The sequence below is a fragment of the Podarcis filfolensis genome (genome assembly GCF_964270895.1).
Source record: "Podarcis filfolensis genome assembly, chromosome: 14".
Classification (NCBI taxonomy): Eukaryota; Metazoa; Chordata; class Lepidosauria; order Squamata; family Lacertidae; genus Podarcis; species Podarcis filfolensis.
In genome coordinates this window covers 9,487,921-9,500,862 of record NC_139616.1, presented here as the reverse complement: position 1 = coordinate 9,500,862, position 12,942 = coordinate 9,487,921, and the positions used below count along the sequence as shown (strand labels likewise).

The window sequence follows — 12,942 nt, the reverse complement described above, 5'->3', positions numbered from 1 at the left end:
ATTTTACTTTTTTTATCCATTTTCCAAAAAGGTCTCCATGTTTTGTTGTTTTAAAAACCCAACCCTGCTCCCAGCAGACTGTGTGTCAGCTGAAATGTAAATGAAGCTACAATTAATATTCAATGGCAAAACCTATTCCTTTTGATCAGGCCCTCTGTCAACTAATTAATGTTTTTGCTCTGCATCCAAGTCTTTCCTTCCAGGCCAGATAACTCTCACACCCAGCCTAATTAAGAACACCTATGGGATTTACAGTACCTCCAAGATTGTCAGAAGAAGAAAAATCATAGTGTTCACTGTTAACTTATCTGCATATTTGACTATTTGATCCAGTTAGAAACTAGCTTGGTTCTCATGTGAACCATGAAAAAGATGTTCTAAAAGTGATGAATCACACTGTTTCATATCATATAGGGTCCTGCTTTTTTATTTGTATGAAACACCATCTCAGCACGATCCAAATACATTTGGGTTGATGACACAATATGGGAAAGTTACAATTCATGGATACCAAAGGTTGTCTTGATCACCAACCTGAAATACAAGCTGATGGACTCACAGCCTACAAATACATTTTATGTTTACACTATTTTTACCTTCAGAAGTTAGCACTTTTAAAAAAATACATCTGCATTAAAAAAACCCTAAATATTTTGGTTAAGTAATCCTTTGTTCAACCTGACCATTCAGAATGAACAAGGCATGATATCAATATAGTGGCCAAACTGGACATCACACTAAATCATCAGGAGAAGAGTGAAGTAGCACCATCTGACTAATAGCTTAATTTTTATTTTTTCAAGAGTTTTTGTAGATGAAACATATTTGATCAAATGTAGTAATGGACAGAAGCAGATTGGATAGTCAGTTATAAGCAAGTAGAGGACATGAACATTCAAATTTCATTTAAAGAAATATCTACAGTATACGAGTCCCATTATGCACAGCATTCAAAAATGAAGAAGTAACAGCTACATATCTCTGTAACAGCCATAAAACATGTAGTCTCTGTTCAAAATAGAATTGACACAATCAAAATTTTAGTACAAGTTCCTGTTCAAATATCTCACATTCCATTCTCTCCCTAAATTTACATTTGACTCTGCTGCAAGGTTTATTTCAAACTGTCAGAAATATAATTGGAGAAAATTCTATGCTTATACAGTGGTACCTTGGGTTAGGAACTTAATTCATTCCGAAGGTCCGTTCTTAACGTGAAACCGTTATTAACATGAGGCGTGCTTTCGCTAATGGGGCCTCCGGCTGCCACGCAATTTCTGTTCTCATCCCGTGGCAAAGTTCGCAACCCGGAGCAACTACTTCCGGGTTAGCGGAGTTTGTAACCCGAAGCATTTGTAACCCAAGACACCACTGTATATAGAAAATACCCTAACTTTAATGAAATACAGAAGACCTTAACTTTATCTGGAGCTAGGAATCAGGTCTAAATGCCACTGTGCCACAGCAGCAATCCAATTAGTGTTTCCTTCCAGGGTACATATACCTGTATAATATCAACTAATATAAATTAGTATGTGTCCTTTGGCAGTATGCATCAGACAAAGAAGCCTGACTTTAAAGCAAACATCAAATGGACATATCAACAATTTTATTTTTGTTTATTTTAAACTACTGCTGGTTAAAACAAGCCACCAGTCCCAGTTCCTATGTAATGGGAACTATACTTCACTGTAAATGTTTCTTCCTCTCACATGCATAGAAGGCGGAGAATATGCAAACTTAAGGCTTGCTGCAATTGTCTGACCAAGGCTATAAATAACAACTTACAGATGGTTAAAGTGAAAACCCTGGTTGAAAACCAGTCAAGATCAAGCTTTTTGGTGTGTCTTCCTGGATATGAATCTAAGTAGGAGTATAAATTACTCCACTTGTAAGAATTCCTCCAGTCTATGACAGTGAAAAGGAATGCATTCAGAACACTGTGTGTCTGGAACTCTTAACAAGCGGGGCTTCCTAAAGTCCCCTTTCCTGCCAAGTAGCATCACATTAGTATCCCACATGTTAGAGATGCATGTTCCCACTCTTAATAAAGCTAGAGGAGTGAAACAGAGGGAAGCCATTTAGTCCACTGCTCAATTCTCTGCCTTCACTTATCAAGCATCACACCAAGCAGGAAGAGCAGAGAGTGCTGACAATAGATGGAATTTCCAGTCTGCTAGACTGCACCTCCCATTCCTGCAGGTGCAACAGGAGCTGCTGCCACACAGCGAGAACCTGTCATTTATAGTGTTATTATCTGAGAAAGCTGCACCACAACCAGAGCATCAGAAGCTGCCAACCACACAGACTCAAAGCTGACAGAAGGAAAAACCTGAAGCACTTAAGTAGCATTATGTTCAGAAGTGAGGCACCTTCCTTCCAAGATCCAGGTGATCATCCCCATATTTATTATTCAATTTATTACCCATCTCCTTCAGCAGCAGATTCCAGAGCAAGTTATGACAATTTAAAATTCAATATTAAAAACAATTCAGACACAAGAAGGGGGGGGGGCTGGAACACCTACCTCAGATGTCCAAGAGATGTGTCTTCAGCATATGTTGTCAACCCTATAATGACGTTGCCAGATGTACCTGAGTGGGTCAGGCTTTAGCAGAGGTGAAAAACACTGGTCTCTGAGCAGAACTGACTAGTGAACATTTACTTTCTAAAAGGTGTCTACCAATTAATGTAAATGTGAAGTGCAGGTTTTCAGGGTTGAATTAGATTAGCTCTTCCCACACCTGCAAAGTCTTCCCTACAAATGCCAAATCAGCCATTTCCTTCACCATTACAGATAGGCTTCCTCCTCTGTTTGCCTGGAGGGGAAAACAGAATGATACCAAATAAGCTCTGGTTTATGTATGAATAGGTAAAGGGGGAGCGGATGGCGCTGTGGTCTAAACCACTGAGCCTCTTGGGCTTGCTGATCGAAAGGTCAGCGGTTTCAATCTGCATGACAGGGTGAGCTCCTGTTGCTTTGTCCCAACTTCTGCCAACCTAGCAATTCGAAAGCATGCCCGTGCAAGTAGAAAAATAGGTACCACTACAGCGGGAAGGTACACGGCATTTCCATATGCTCTGGTTTCCATCACGGTGTTCTGTTGCACAAGAAGCAGTTTAGTCCTGCTGGCCACATGACCCAGAAAGCTGTCTGTGGACAAACGTCGGCTCCCTTGGCCTGAAGCGAGATGAGTGACACAACTTCATAGTCACCTTTAACTGGACTTAACTGTCCAGGGATCCTTTACCTTACATTACCTTTTATGTATGAATGATACCTAGTCAACTGCATCCCTCAGACAACCAACTAATGTGTTACACTGTTTGCTAAATGTCTGCAATAAAGTTTTATACACATGGATTTTGAGAAGACAACTACTGCTAACTTCTGTTTGGGAGGAGGAAGAGATGGGTGTTGCTTTCTGCTCATCCATCTCCTACTACAAGCTCCACTGCAACCTTTATGGCTACAAACACTGTAGAAAGCAGTTTCCCAAGCTCTTCAATTTTTTTTAACAAATAATAATAATAATTAATAAATAAAAATAAAAATGTGCACCCCACCCCCAAGACCATTCCATTAAAACTATCCAACCTCTCAAAATTTCAACATCTCTTGCAATGGTTTGGCCCCTTTCCATTTTAACAGTACAAATTCTATGAATACTTTCCATCTATCCTCAAAATTATTTCTCCTGCATACTCCCCATCTTACCTTAATAGAACATGTTATTTTATCATTAATAGCTATATCCCACACCTCTTTATACCATCCTTCCATTTTATATTCACCTTGCCCCTTCCACTTCCTAGCTATAATAATGCGTGCAGCTGTCAATAAATTTGTGAGCAAGTCATTCATAGCCTGTGAGCCTTCCACCTCATCGTAAATTGATAATAATGCTACTTTTGGTCACCTTTAACCCAATGATTTCAGTTATCTCCTTAAACACCCTTTGCCAAAAAGCTCTTCAATTCTTATACTCTGCCACACACAAAAACAAGCTGCTAGTACTAGGTCTTCTTATCCCAATTCTTGCCATGAATAGTTTATAGCAACAGCAGGGCCCATGCACTCCCAAGCTCAGGCACCTGGTTTCAAATGTCTTTTGCATGGTGAGGCTGCACCACTGTGCCTACCACGTGGCAGTGGTTGCAGTGAAGAAAGCCTACTCTGCTCTGCCACTATTATGTCTGCAAGCAGCCATCCAGCAGAGCTTTTCCAAATAGTGCATGGGCTTGTAGAATCAGACTAAAATACAGTTGCTCTGACATCCATTGAGGCCTGCTGAAACAAATTTGCAGGGCACGTTAGGAATAAGATTGCTCAGATTCAGATAGACTTGGATGCCACAGTTAGAGCAAGTCCAATGGAAGTGTCTAGAACACTCTGTTCCATCTACAAAGGATCAGTTTGGATTACTGCAGCTTGAAGATATGGAAAAGCTTGAAGAAGTGCAGCCAGCCACCTGCCTCCTTGACCTTTGCCCATCTTATCTTCTTAAAACTAGCTGTAGGGGTTTGTCTGGGTGGGTTCTGGGAGTGATTAATGCTTCAATTGGAGCAGGAACCGGCAAGCCACTCCAGTATCCCTGCCAAGAAAACTCCATGGACAAAGACAACAGGCATATAGAGTGCCTGGCGTGCTCTGGCCCATGGGGTCACGAAGAGTTGGACACGACTAAACAACAACAAAATGCTTCAATGGAGAAGGGAAACTATCATCTACCTTGAAGGAGGCAATGGTATTCCCCTCCTTAAAAATACCTCTGCATACCTAGAAATGTTTTCGCCCCATGGAAAACAGCCCTTTTCTGGGCAAGGTACTTGAGAAGGTGGCAGCAGTCCAGCTTCATGCATGGTTGGAGGAAGCTGATTACACAGATCCACTCCAGACACGATTCAGGTCTGTTAATGGTACTGAAACTGCATTGGTCATTCTTGTTGATGACATTTATCGAGAGATAAATTGAGGGAGTGCAATCATGACCTTCTCCTTGCTCTGTTGGATGCTTTTGATACTCTTGACCACAGTATATTTCATCATAAGCTAGTATGGTATCTGCTGGTGCTCCCTTACTTCAGTGGTTCCACTCCTACAACCAGGGCCATTTCCAGACTACTGTTCAGCACCATGGGGGTTACCCTGGGGTGTCCCACAGGGTTCCATCTTGTTCGCCGTGTTATTTAACATCTTTATGAAGCCTCTGGGAGCTGTCATCAAGAGATAGCTCAGTTGGTTAGAGCATGGCGCTGATAATGCCAAGGTTGCAGGCTCAATCCCCATATGGGACAGCTGCATATTCCTGCATTACAGGGGGTTGGACTAGATCAGGTGTCAGCAAACTTCTTCAGCAGTGGGCCAGTCCACTGTGCCTCAGACCTTGTGGGGGGCTGGACTATATTTTGGGCGGGTTAATTAATTCCTATGCCCCACAAATAACCCAGAGATGCATTTTAAATAAAAGGACACATTCTACTCATGTAAAAACATGCTAATTCCCGGGCCGTCCGCGGGCCGGATTTAGAAGGCGACTGGGCCGGGTCCGGCCCCTGGGCCTTAGTCTGCCTACTCATGGATTAGATGATGATCCTCAAGGTCCCTTCCAATTCTATGATTCTATTTGGAGTGAAGTGTCATCAATACACATATGACATCCAGCTCTATCTCTCTTTTCCATCTGAATTAGGGGAGGCGGTTGAGATGTTAGACCAGTGTTTGAAGGCAGTGACTGGCTGGATGTGAGCCAATAAACTGAAGCTGAAACCTGGATTCCCATGTCCAGAAAAGGGGGGGGGCTGCCCTGGCCAGGGTTGAACTTGCACTACTCTGGAAGGAGCAGTTTCATAGTTTGGGAGTGCTCCTGGATTCAGCACCATCACTGGAGGCTCAGGTAGCCTCAGTGGCTGCTGTACCTTATGCTCTGAAAACTTCCAGATTGGATGCAAATGCGTTCTACTTGGGGTTTCCCTTGAAGTCAACTTGGAAACTTCAGTTGGTTCAAAATGTAGCAGCCAGATTAGTGACTCGGGTTTCATTTAGATCTCATATAACCCCATTTTAAAACAGCTGCTGCACTGATTGCCACTTCATTTCTGGGCCCAATTCAAGGTACTCATGTTGATGTTTACTGCCTTAAATGACTCAGGCTCCAAATATCTGACAGACCACCTCTTTCCCTGCACATCCTAGGAGTGCTGGGGTTGGCAGCCCTCTTGTCAGCTACTCCGCCCTCAGAGAGGGCATTCTCTGTGGCACTCTGTCCCCACAGAAGCGTGACTGACACCCTCATTATATAGTTTCTGTAGAATGCTGAAGATGCACCTTTTTACCCTGGCTTTTTTGACACCTGAGGTATATGTTTTTAGGACCCATCTTATTTTTATGATGATAGGATGTTTTCTATTGCTTTTAATATTGTGTTTTAATGTTGTAACCTGTCCTGGGACCTTAGGGTGAAGAGCAGGAAATAAATCTATCAATAAATAATCCCATACTATTTTCTCATTCTAGTCTCAAACTTTGTCAGAGCTAAAGCAATCCTCCCTGATCACTGCAAGCTCAAAGTTTCCTAACAAAGGAAATGTAGGGCGAATCTGAGGCATCAAAAAATCAAATTGCTGAAGTCACAAACATCTACTGCCATTCCCTTCCCCCCCCCCAAAAAAACCCCCCAAATATACATAAGAAGCTAGCTGAGACTTAGGGCACTGCAAGAACACTTGAAAGACAGTTTTTGAAATACTGTTGCTCCCATTTTACAAAGATACAAGACTATATCATTTATTTAGCAGACAAAGCATATTTTTCAATTAGCATAAGTTTGCTATTGGCCATTTTTACAACTATAAAAAGGTGGACCAGGCAGTATGCTCAATTTGACAAGGACAGTCAATTTGAAGTTCCAGGATTTGTTTCAGAAGCTGGCTCAGACCTTGGACTCTAGATTTTACATATTATGTTGCTGTTATTTTTCATTGTACAAGCGAGCTGGCTGGGGTTGGAGGAAGAGCAAAGCAGTCTCTCTGTGTATACCAATAAAGTATAATATATCTCAATGGAAATTCAAGAAATCCCTAACCTACAATCAATAGGAAGGAAGGAATTTAAAGCTATTTCTGCAATATGACAATAAAACAGCCAAATGAAGGCACTCTTTCTTCCCTTATATTTAAAAACACACAAAGCAACCAATCCCCTTCATCACAGGCTATGTACTCCCACCCAAATGATTTCTGGCCCATGGAATCAACAGAAAGGGAAAGAGAATAACCTATTTATGCATTTTTCTGCTTTTCTTTCTGATTACACTAGTATCCTAGAAATGCAGAGATTTCAGTTAGTAGCTATGAATAGGTTTCTGTGGCACTTAAAACCAGAGCACATCTCTCTCCGCAAACAGCTCTTGCCATAAAATTCATGATATGAAGGTGATGAACCTTGACAGCTCTTCAGAGAAAATGAACACTGAATCGTTTTTTAAAAGCATAAGCAAGGCCTCAATCCCCTACAGCTTGAAAGCTTTATTTCCCTTTTGGTAAATCCTGTTAGATTCTGGTCCACTCACTGTAAATCCAAGTCCTAGGTTTTCATTCTTGTTGAAGTACGTAAACACTCTTATTTCCTTTTCCCCACATCAGTATCTTCATTTCAATTTATATCTCTAGCATACAAAATCATTGCCCACTATGATGCAATGAGCTGTCACACACCTAGAACTACTAGGCACAGGAGAGTCACACAAACACTTGCTATTTTCAGGAGCGAGTTAGAAACAATTGGCCAATTAGGCTAGTCGGCATGATCATCTTTACTAATATGACCCACAAAATCTTGAACATTTCCTAGAGGGGGCGGGGGGGAAGCCTTGGAAAGGCCAGGTGAATATTGCAGCATTATTCACAATCCATAACCCTGCTTCCTTCTCCGCAAAATCTGTGCTCACTGTTTTAAACATCTGACTAGAGAAGCAGCACATTGTAGGTTTGTTGGGTGGATACAGCAGCAGGAATTTATCAAATTATGCCCCAACACAAGTTTCTAGGCCAAAAGCCCATTCATGAAACCTTGTAATTCCCCAAGGAGCTTTATCTGTTTATTCCTTCTGTTCTTTCTAGCAGAGGTGACTCCATTCTCTTCATGCACCTGAACAGGATAATAAGCCACAGCCACAGAGCAGAAAAGGTCCCTACAGTCCCACAAATAGAAACCATATAATAAACACAACAGAGAGTCGAGAAATTTATCTGTTTGATAAGTGACTAGCAACAAATTGACTAGGGTGCAATGGGAGAAGCAAAATCTTATTCTCTAGAGCAAAACAAAGGTGGCAATGTGGCCACACCCATATCATCCTTAGCAGGTTACAGTGTTTCTGCCTAACTACCATACATGTCAAGAGATACAGGTTAGGAACTTGGTTCTCTAGCCCTTGCGAGCAAAGAAAGCAGCTCATAACCACCAAAACACTGTGGTAAGTGGCACAATGCAGCACTAAAAAACCCAACCCAACCTAACCACCTACTTAGACAGGGCAGTCAGCCGAAGCAAGGGAACATCCCATTTTCCTTTAAAAGCATTTGTCATAGAATTTACAAGGATGAGCACAAGAGCATCCTACAACCTTAGCCCAGTTGAACAACTTCAAAAAACCTTTCAGTCCAACTTGTTTCTAAGGAGTTGTAAACTGATTGAAATAGGACAGGATCTTAAATCTACATAATCCAAGTAAGTCAGGACTCCACTGGGAAAGCAGAAAATCCCCCTCCCAAAACTGCTTGCAGGTCCAAACATACCAATTTAATTTCTAACCTCACAGTTTCTGAGATGGTATATCAGAGAACACAGTTTGTCATTTCTTTGCTACTAGTGTGTCAACACTAATTTTGACTATTCTATTCCAATATTCAATGTTTAACATTTTTTGCTTCAATTAGAATAACTGTGATTGATCCAATCTGTTTTAAAAAGAAAAAGGGCATACAACCTTTTTAAAAAAAAGGGGGGGGGAGAAGTACAGTTAATCTATGTCAGGGGAATCCAGGTTCTGAATTCTTGCTTAAGAACTTAAACAAGTTAGTATCAGACTAATGTTTATACTAACCCAGCATTTTAAAAAATGCATTTATTTTGGCAAGAATCCAAGGAAACAGGTGTAACTGGGGTCATTGAAAATTAGCCATGGCCTACTTTCTGACTAGCTCCAATCCAACAGCAAAAAACAATGAGCACATAGCACAGAGATGATTCTGCAACTTTAAGCAACCAATCCCGAGAAAACCAGCTTTTTTAGAAGTGAGTATAACAAAGACAATGGAGGTGACCAACAAATGTTGAGGTTGTATTGTGACCCAACTGCCCATGCCCTTATGAAAGTCACCACTTTCATAAATAACCTTAAGCAAGAATAATCTGAGCAAGTCTCACAAGCCCTGAACCTGCTAGACAAGGTCAGGATGAGAAATGGTGTCACACAATTAATGGAGAATATTCATTTCCATGTGGATTATTTCTAAGGACTACTTCACACATTCATTTTTATATGGACATAATTCTCATGTAGGAAACTGCACATAGTCCACATATACACATTGTCACATGTGATAAACACATATTTTGTTGCATCTCCATATTGCAGAAACCCAGCCAACTGAAGTCACATACACATATCTGTGGCAAAACATTAACCATATGCAGCCATCTTTATGTGGGTTATCATTCAAGCTCTTAACAGAAGCAGTATCAATGTAGGACTTTTATCAAGCATGAAACAGTTACAATTTCAAGTCATTATACAACAATATGACCCTACCTTGAAAGAGTGCTTGTTAGGACAAAGATGGAATATTTGTTCCCTAAGAGATGATATACCCCAGCAAACATCTACATGTGGAGGTTCAACAGACACCTGATCAGTTACATCTCATACAGCCGACAAGGTCACAGCTGTTGTGTCCCCCACAGGAGTTTTGATAGTTTTTAAACAGCAAAATAATCATTTCTTTCCAATGATCTTCCAGATTTATAAGCAGATTTAGCCTTCCTTGGTACAAATATCAGCCTAGTCCCAGTAAAATGTAAGAATCTGCCTTCATTTCCAGCTCATGACCAACAACAAGCCCATCATACACTATGGGACAAAATATGCCCTTTACAGCAAAGAAGAACACTGTAGTGTTTGGCATTACTGTGGAGACCCTAATTTCCAGCAGCAGTACCCTACCAGGCCCAGCCACCAGCCCACATCTTACCTTCTCTGCCTTGACCTTTTTGAGCTGTCGACACTCACTGTCACCATCTTCCAGCTCCGTCTTAATTCCCAAAGGATTGAGTGCAGATCCTGTGTCAATAGCTATACTTCCAAGCTGCTCAGCGGCGGCAGCAGCGGCAGCAGCAGCAGCAGGCTCTGATCCTTGGCCGCCATCATACTGCCCAACCCTAACAGCCAAGGCAAGAGGCTGGAGTACACTGGGCTCCTTTTCTGCTGGAGCACCCGCACCCTCACTCCTTTCCTTCTTACTCTTGGACGAACCCCCCTCCTTCTCTTTCTTTGAGTTGGCCACATTTCGAGAAGCCTTGGCCGATTTCTCAGAGCCCTTTGGGGCAATGGCAGCCACCAAGCCACTAGAGTTCACGCCATCACCAGGTCGCCCCTGAACCTCCTTCTTGCCACTGGTCCCTTCACTTGGAGTGAACAGGGAGGATCCTGGGGCAGCCTTGCCACTGTCCTTGCTACTCTTACTCCGTTTGGACTTGGATTTGCTTTCCTTGCTCTGTGGACCTGGCACTGGGGTCACAAACTTGATGTTCTCCGGCAGTGTCGCCACAGCATTCGGTGCTGGTAGCCCCACCTCCTTGGAGCCTGACATTTCCAATTTTTGTTGGTCCTTTTCCAAATCCGCGTCCAGGTCAATGATGAGATTCCCTACTCCAATGTCCCATTCATCCCCACTGTCATACGTCTCAACTGGGTTTGCATCCACTCCTTTCCCTCCGGAAGCTCCACTGCTCAAGGACATCTTAGAGTTAACGACCCACCTCAAGGTTCAAGCCTCTTGTCTGCTCCCTCAGCCTTTGGGTATGAAGTAGCAGCTTCGGCTATGTTCTCAAGCCTCCAGTTATCAAGGTGCGCCCAGATGACAACATAATTGCTGAAAGGGAAAGCAAGAACAATGGATATTACATTGCAGTTACTCAGGAAATGGGTCTAAGAACCAGTACACAAGCATATATGGGAAAGTGTTCACATTCAGACAAATAAAGATATACATGCAGACCAGCCAAGCATATACCATACTTATCTGTTCCCCATACTTGTACTACCCAACTGGTGTTACACTAACATGAAAAGGCCTACACCAATGCCACTGGTGGTAAAATACTACCATATAATTGCAATGTGTAGGTGGACTATAATACAGCTAAGTTCCCTTCCCCACACCAAAGTACTTTTATGGTCAAATTAAGGCACCAAAGTTAAAATAGCATACCGGGCCTTGTTACGTTAGAACATCACAGAGAGAAGCACAAATCCCAAAGTATTAAGGCAATATGCTGCTTGTCAATCTGTCCTACATTGTCATACACATTGAAAATATTTTTTTTTAAGCACCATAACTGTAAAACTGCATACATGCATACAATTTTATTTGTATGCTGGATTCCCACAGTTCAAACCACACTCAATGCGACTTACAACACCAAAAAAATACACAATGGAATTCGTCATAAAAATAATAATAAAACATTAAAAGTATCCATTTCGTGACAGGCAACCAGCCTTTTGTGAGGAAGTGGAGATGTCTGGCCGCCAGGTCTACTGCCTAATATCTTCAACTGGCTGGCTGGCTGTGGCTGCAATGCCACACCAGTCAGTTGGTATGGGGGGCAGCATGGAACCAAAATACATGCCTCTTTTGGTGCTGCACTGCCTTGGCTAGCCGGGCTCGGAAGCACCTGAACAGGGGCAACCCTTGCACCTGCTCAAAGGTGCCACCCATCTCTCCAGTATGAGTCGCCACTTTGTTTCTTTCCCCGCTTCATGCATTCAGGAGTTCATTTTTTTAGGGAAACCTCATTTTTTATGTCAGAATAAATGATAAGTTAGGGTTTGTGTAAACAACCAATGAGGATTTTCATGCTAAATCCTAATTATCAATATAGAAGGGTGGGGGTTTTTTTAAGTGCAAACATTTCCCACAGACTTCCTCTCCTCCATATTCATGGAGTTAACATACTACAACTGCAATGGTAACTTGGGGTGGAGGAAAAACCTTCAAAGAAACCAAAGATCTTAAAATGGTGGAGCATCACACTACTTTTATAAATATTTGCATCAGTGCTCCTGTACCAGGGAAGTGCTTTCCTTTATAGAAATAAAAACATTTGAACTTTGAAAATAATCATGTTATGTGAGCATAAGTGGACAGTAAGACAATGTCACTCACTGGCAACTCCTATCACAGAAGCTGTGACTGTTGCAAACTGAAAGAAAAAGGTTCTCACCAGTGTGGTTAGAGTATCTGTTATTAAAATGTGATATTAACAATGTGTCACTGATGCGAACTGTGTTCATGCGTTTTGAAAAAATAAATGGAAAGTCTTGCTGCATGGGGAATAGGCAGGTGACCAGCCATTCTGTTTTTGCACCCATAACCCAGGCTCCAGAAGCCATTGGTGAATAGCTTTTCTATCCCAGTTTCTAACACTGCTAGCAATAAAAAGGAAAACCCAAATTTACATACACAGTTTGATGGCTGAAGAAGTAGATTATTGTTATTCTTAATTTGCTTGTCACTTCTCACAACCAAGGTATTCTTGAAGCAACTTAAAAGTAGAATTCAGTACACATACTCATTGAAACAATACTATACAACCTTTGCTCTGGCATGAAAAAGATGACATGTTGGCACCTTGCAAGCTTTTCTTGGGAGTATTTC

General features: G+C 41.8%; 1 protein-coding gene across 4 annotated transcripts in view; it reads right to left on the bottom strand.

Annotated features, from left to right (window-relative positions):
* The window catches only part of ZNF609 (zinc finger protein 609), a 102,847-nt gene that overhangs the window by 68,660 nt on the left and 21,245 nt on the right, over nt 1-12,942 (bottom strand). For all 4 annotated transcript variants that reach the window (XM_083586210.1, XM_083586208.1, XM_083586209.1 and 1 more), the window contains exon 2: nt 10,255-11,154. In XM_083586210.1, the coding sequence (XP_083442336.1) occupies nt 10,255-11,022 (768 nt within the window). In that variant the 5' untranslated portion in view covers nt 11,023-11,154. The remainder of the gene's footprint in view (nt 1-10,254; nt 11,155-12,942) is intronic.